General features: G+C 39.9%; 1 protein-coding gene across 2 annotated transcripts in view; it reads left to right on the top strand.

Moving 5' to 3' along the window:
• jag2b (jagged canonical Notch ligand 2b) overlaps positions 1-2,769 on the top strand; it is a 43,628-nt gene extending 40,859 nt beyond the window's left edge. For both annotated transcript variants that reach the window (XM_087852012.1, XM_087852013.1), the window contains one exon: positions 27-2,769. In XM_087852012.1, the coding sequence (XP_087708138.1) occupies positions 27-550 (524 nt within the window). In that variant the 3' untranslated portion in view covers positions 551-2,769. The remainder of the gene's footprint in view (positions 1-26) is intronic.
• The last annotated feature ends 4,497 nt before the right edge of the window (positions 2,770-7,266 follow it).

Raw genomic sequence — 7,266 nt, forward strand, 5'->3', positions numbered from 1 at the left:
ATTTCTTTCCATGTTGATGTCAACAGATTACCTGGTGCCTCTACTATGTGTCGCCTTTTGCTTGCTCTGCCTCTTCTGCATCATTGTATGTGTTTGGTGGACACGCAAACGGAGAAAAGAGCGCGAGAGGACCTCCCGATCAGCTGCTGACGACAGCGTCAACAACCAGTGGGAGCCACTGCGGATCGTTGTGCGACGTCAGCAGGAGCAGCAGCAGCTGAAAGAAAGCAACAGGGAGGCTGAGCAGGAGCGCAAAAAGCTCATGGGCCCCTCCTGTCGGACGTATGATGAGGAGGAGGAGGAGGAGACGGAAGGCGAGCTTGAGCTCGAGGAGGAGTGCGGTGGAGCAGAGGCGGGAAAGCAGCTAGTTTATAAGTACTCTAAGACTGCAGTGCGGCCCAGTGGAGGAGTGATCTGCACCATGCACAGCTCCAGTTCACCCCTCAAAGCCCCCCACCGGACCCCAGGCTACAGTCCCAAAGACAACCGCTGGAAAAATGTCAGTGCGGTCCTGACTGGTCAGAAAGACCTCAGAGACTATTGTGTATGAGAGATATATATAAACAAATGAGTTGCAGTGTGGAAGCAAGAGAAGCTGCAAGGCAGTGACTATTTTTAGTTTGGACTATTTTTGGACAGAAAGGAAAAAATGCTTTTTGTTTATATAAGCCATTGTTTGCTTCATTTTCATGTTTTCGTCACTGTCACCTGAAGTGATTTTTGATTCAGGAGGGCTAGAGCACAGTGAACATCCTTTTTTCATTCTGTTACCTTATTTTCCTTTACATGTACACAGAAGGAGCTGAGATGTAATGATATTTCAGGAGGCAAAAGAAGCTCCTTGCAATTTATGTTTATGGACTTGTTGGTAAATGGTGAGTCACTGATATGGATTGAGGGAAAAAAAGCAGGCTGTATAATTTTATTTTTGTTTGTTTTGTTTACAGATGATTATGATTTTGTTAAACTATCAGTGGGTTCCTGTTCAGTGTCTGTTGGGGAGATACACATTAAAGGGAGAGAAAGGGAAGGGTTTTATAGAGACATGGACTGTTGTTGCATTCACAGTAACAGGAGAAACTCTCCCTTTGCTCTAGTTTCCTTCCAGCTTTGCCCACCTGTGGCCGTCACACGCCAGCCTTACCAAAAACACTTGGCCTGGAGGGGAAGAGGGGGCAGAAACCCCAGTGCCTACTATGTGGCCTTCCTTGTTTTTGTTTGTTTGTTTTCCTTTTCTCCTGTCTCGTTTTCTTGGCTGAAAGCTCTGTTTGACGATTTTTTGCAGTATTTGAGTTGGTAGCAAGTGCCTTTCTAAGAGCTGCGTTCAGGCTCCAAGTTGCGCTGCCCAGTTTGACCTCCTTGTTCTCAAATCTCAAAGGGATATGTGTACATGTAGACTTCAATTTCACAGCAACGCCATTCAAGGTATTTGATCAAAGCAGAAATGAATACTCTGTACATACATGTAAATACTAAAGGAGTCGCTGTGTATATTTGAAATAAGTAACTTAAAAGACAAGTCACACATTTTTATTATTATTATTATTATGATTAATATTATTTTTATTTTTTTTACAACGCCATTCCTTTTATTTAATGCCAGTCCAAATAGGCAGGTTTTATAACACTTAATACTCAGAGTCCCGCAGTTAAGAGTTAGGAACATTTACAATGAGGTACCACCTATGAAGGAATTTATGAAGGGTTTATAAATGGTTTGTCTTTTTTTTTTGGGGGGGGGGGGAGGGGGGTTATTATGTGTGTATTATGTGAAATATGAAAGAAAGAAAAAGTGATGTTTTTTTTGTTTTTGACCTTTACATTATGTGATAGAATAACTTTCACAGATGTTATTTTGGCTTTTTTTCAGTCTAGCATGCAGTCTCAATATTAGCTTCCCTTTGTGTTTTGTTTGTTGTTGTTGTTTAGGGCGGGGATGTATAGACAATTGGCAAAGTTAGAAGTAGGAAGCATAACCTGGATGTTTTATTTTGTAGGAAAATGTACTATAAATGCTTTAATTTTGCTCTTAACTGTTGTTAGCTCTAAGATTTACTTGCTATTTATTTGTAAAATCATATTGCTATTATGGTCAAACCGCTCTTTTGCTTTCTTTTTCATTGTTTTTTTTTTTTTCTTTTTTGTCTTTCTTTTCTTTTTCTTTTTTTAAAGCTGCCAATACTATAGCCTTAACAAGTTTCCAAACCATTTATAAACCCATCACAAACCCTTTTATTTCAGGTGCCTTAATGTAACAATGTATTGTTTGTGTTATCAGTGGTCGTGTTATGTTGTTGGGGTTTTTTTTTTTTTTTTCCTTTTTTTGTTGTTGTTGTTCCACTATTAAGGCAGGTAAGACATCTTGTGGTGTACTGTGGTGTGCTTTATTCACTTGAGTAAAGTGCACTGCTGTCACTTTACTGTCACGGAGATTTCTAAAATAAAACACAGATGGATGGTTTAAAAACAAAAGAAAAACCAGTCCACTCTTGGCAGTTTAGAGTGTTCTGAATGTGGATGTTGGGTCAAATGTGGACATCTTGCATTAGCATTAGCTTGGTTTAAAGGCTTTAATGAAGGGAACAATGTTTGCAGATGCAGATTTTTCTTTGCCATCATGCAAATGTGTTTTAAGTTACCAACTCTGTTTAAACAGTTTTACCCCTTTTCATATCATGTCATTGTCTCAAAACGCCATTGTATTTCTGTAAATGGGACACAGCAAAATAAACAATTAAAGCTGCATCACTGCTGGTGTTAAAAGCTGAATATGCATATTGTATACATTTTATTGTACAAGGGACATGCGTTAATTTTGTACAAAGCAAAAAGGGTGTTTCATTGTTTTAAATAATCATCCTACCTATTTATTAAAGCAGTTTTGACACACCATGATTACGCTTGTAATATTTGGTTTACAGTGCAAAAATCATCCCAAAACAGCCAGTGTAAATTGAGCAGCAACATTTAACGATTACACACATTCTGATTTGTCAATGTATTTTATTTTTTTAAATTAAATCTTGCCTTATACTACAGTCAGTCTAGAGAAAATGCTGATTGGAGATAGTGGGACACCCAAGATGTATGTCATTCTACAATGAACCTCTGAAATCGTTGCCCTTGAAATGGTTGTTTCAAAGACAGGGACCAGATAAGCAAGCACGTGCAATCAATGGCTGTCCTCAAAACAAAAGGTCAATCAAGGTGGCAATAACATAGGAATATGATGGAGTCATCGGTATACACAGAAATTCACGTTAACTAGTTCCATCCAGATAGGATGTCAGATTTAAAATAGAAACTTAAAAGTGGGAATACAAACCAACTGAGCCTTGTGATTGAAAGTGGTTGCCCAGAGGCAATTATTGAATAGTTGAGTAGTAATTCTTTTGGGAGCAGTTCACCCTGTGATTTTACAATATTTGTCCACAGGGATAAAGACGAAAGCACAAAGTGGGCAAAATAAGCTGCTCACTAAATTTACTTCTGCTCAATAACTGTGCATGTATTTGTATTTGTAATGACACAATACAACCTGTAACTGCTAGCATTTACCCCAGAACTGCCATCTTCTGAATTTCTGCAGCACTTGCCCTTGCCCTCATCTGTGTGGTCTGTGAAGGACCTGGATCGATTGATCCAATAACCTCGCCAGCCTCCCCACCGTCCTGTCATCACTCATGCTCGCACCACACCAATAGAATCTTGTCTCCTGCTCTGGGCCGATCTCTTCTCTGCCAATGGGAGACTGGCGTGATCGTCCAGGCCACATAAGGATGTGAATGTTTCATGAGTAATGTTATGGTGTGTGGTGTGGGTGGGACAACTTTTTTCCTCCTCGTTCCCATGGGTAGCCCCAGCTGGTGCTAATGGGACCTTCCTTTGTCGGAAAAGCCAGATCAGCTTACAGTTTCGTAGGAGTGATGGTGTTATAGCGGGAGAAGGGAAGTCAGCTGATTATGTTTATGGATATATTAATATATAGATGACTGTATCATTTTAGGAAGGGTTTGGCTGGTCTTAGGATAATTACATCCTGTAAAAGAGATCTGGTGGACATGAGTAACCGATATCAGAATGTGGTGTTTAATTTCTGCAGAAATACTGTCTGCAGTTCTTGCTGCTTTTAGTAGTATGACTCAGCATTTATTGCTTTGTGCTCTAAACAAACAATTTGTTTGAGCATGGCCATGCTCCTCCTGCTCTGTATGAGGTCCTTTAAGGGGGGCTATCATGCTTTCTATCTCCATATTTTTACCCTTGGACTCTAGTGGAGTATCTCTGGATAATTCACAGTTCAAAATAATCCATATTTAATTTAAACAGTTAGGGCTTGGTACAGTTTATTCTCTGTATGAAATAAGTTGTTTTCTCTGGTCACGTGTAACATATGCATGCACCATCAAGCTAGATCACACTTTATTAAGTACACCTTGCATGAATCTAGGCTTGGACCACAGTATGGTTTGAGCAATGTCTTTATACGTGATGGCATGAAGGTGCTGAAAACATTCCTTAGAGATTTTGGCTCATATTAACATGATAGCATCACACAGTTTCTGCGTATTTGTCAGCTGCACATTCATGATGTGAATCTCTCGTTCCACTACACCCCAAAGATGCTCTATTACATTGAGATCTGGTGGCTGTGGAAGCCTTCACCAATCTGAAAGTGACTGCAGTTCGACTACAATGAACCTAAACTGGTTCAAGAAACCAGTTTAGGTTCAAGAAGGAGCCATCAGAAGATGGGTAGACTGTGATCCCAAATTAAAGGACGTGGTCAGCAATATTACCAAGATAGGCTGTAACATTAAATAATGCTCAATATCCTCCAGTGCATTAAACCACCTCCACAACCAAGCTGAACTGTTGATAAAAGGCAGGATAGATCCATGCTCACATGCTATTTATGCCAATTTCTGACCATACCATCCGAGTGTCACTGTCAATGTCATTATGGTGAGCCCATGTGAATTTTGGCCTTAGTTTCCTATTCTTAGCTGATGTGAGTGACAACTAGTGTGGTTCTTTGCTACTGTAGCCAATCCGCTTCAAGGTTGGCTGTGTTGTGCTTTTCTGCATGTGTTTGTATGTATGTCTCAACAAGGCATTTTCTCCCAGAGAACTGTCTCTCAGTGGATATGTTCTCTTTTTGGAACAAATTAGAGATGGTTTTGTGGGAAAATCTTTGCAGTTTCTGAAATACTCAGATCAGCCCTTCTGGTGAAAACAGCTACGCCATGTTCAAAGTCATCTTTCTTCTCCATTCTGCCCTGTGTATATATGACAGAAAACACAATTTGGTTTAGAAGAACTTGACTAGCCTTCTCAGAGGCCTAACCAAGACCCCATCCAAAAGCTGGGAAGCTGTCATTGAGCTAAAGATTTATTCATTCTCTTCGTCTTTGGGCGGTGATGGAGAACAAATCCGTGCAACTAGGTTCCAATATCTTGTGGAAAATCTGAAGCTTAAAGAGTGGAGGTTATTATTAAAGCATGCATATGTTGTGTAGCTCTTACTGTTACGCTTTTTTCACGTGTTATATTGACGGAATCTTGGATTGACTCGATCTTCTGTACTTACATCGTTTTCAAAGCCATAAGAGTCCCAGCTAAGAACTGTGAGATCAATGATGGCATCACACATGCTGTAAAAAATTTAGCCATGTGTCACTCTACTTACATGCACTTACTTGTAGCTTTGTTCTAGCTGGGAAAAGGTTAGGTTAACAGGAAACTAATTATTTTAATCTAGTCTGATTAAGTCTGTTATGTATATAGTCCAGCATTCTGAATCACAAATTTGCCATTAGAGAGCTTTTACAATATGCTCTGTAAAACGTTATTTGCTTGACCTACATTTAGTCTGTTTCTGCTTTTAATGCCAACATCAAATTTTTAAGTCTAATCTGGAAGCATACCAATATTTATTTATTGCTGTTGCTTGGTACAAGGAAGTAGGAGTGTGATGCCAAGTTGCTTTTGCGACTGTCGGCATCAATTCCCCCCACATACCCCAGACTGCATCAGGAAACTGACACCAGATTCCAAAAGTGTCTCTCCACAACAGCCAAGGACATTTCAGTGCTGCATTTGTAAACACGTAGTACTACTACAGACAGCTCAAAATGGCTGAAAGGATTCACAAGGGACATAAACAGCTAAATATTAAAGGTCACGACTGCTTTGCTTCATTAATTTAGAGGAGGTTGTACACTCTTTTATAGACACATACTCCCTCTGCACACACAGGCAGACTGACTAAGTCTGAGATGGTATTTTTTTCTGTTTGCTCTGCTCGCTGTAGCTGCTCTGTACATCTGTTGATGTGGGTCTTTGGGACCATCTGACTGTAGAGGCAGCTGGGTGACAGGATTTAAGGCTAAGCCCCTCGTCCCTTTAAACACACATACACACATAAGGTCTGCTCACACGTACACACGCTGAACGTGGCCCTTATTGGACATCAAGCTGGCACGTGCTGGTGGACAGCGGGGTTGCAGCTGGCACTGTGGGTTGTTTAAGGCAGGGAAACAAGCAACAGTGGACTGACTGAGTCTGTGTATGTGTGCTGGGGGAGTGGTGTGTTTACTGGCACTGCAGGTCTCTTTTGGCACTGCAGAAACCCCGACACGTACCCTCTGCACCAGAAGGCGGGCACAGTCTTGGCAGAGAGGAGGAGATGGCTGGGGCTGCAGGAGTGCAACAGAGATCCATAGCAGCTTTTCTGGGACAGCTGTTCGATGTGTGTGTGTGTGTGTGTATGAATGCCATGAATCTAAATAAACGAAGATTAAGATGAAAATTAAATGATTTGTGGCTAAACCTAGCATTTACACTGAGACAAATAGATAATGCAACACAGACACAGGTTTAATCACTGAAATTTAAACTGATTCTTAATTATAACTATTTCTAATATTGATCAGTCTGATGATCATTATTTCAAATTCATTAAATATATAAAAATTTCACATTAAAGGTAACAGGATTTTATGGAGTAATTTGTTTTTGTTTTGTTTTTAAGCAGTGATAATAAAAAAAATCTCAATTTTGATTGATTAAAATTCTATTTATTGACTAATAGTTTTTTAGCTCTAAACAAAACTGAGAGATAGATTAGCTACCTAGCCTCAAAAACAATGTTACTTGTCCTCTGGGGATTGTGTGTGTACATAGATATTTACATGTAAATCATTCTTCTTCACAACCATGGAAGCAATTCAAAACAAACATGTTGGATTTTGCAGGGTCAAAGGA

The sequence above is a fragment of the Neolamprologus brichardi genome, chromosome 15 (genome assembly GCF_056152115.1).
Source record: "Neolamprologus brichardi isolate AB-2024 chromosome 15, ASM5615211v1, whole genome shotgun sequence".
In the NCBI taxonomy this organism is placed as follows: domain Eukaryota; kingdom Metazoa; phylum Chordata; class Actinopteri; order Cichliformes; family Cichlidae; genus Neolamprologus; species Neolamprologus brichardi.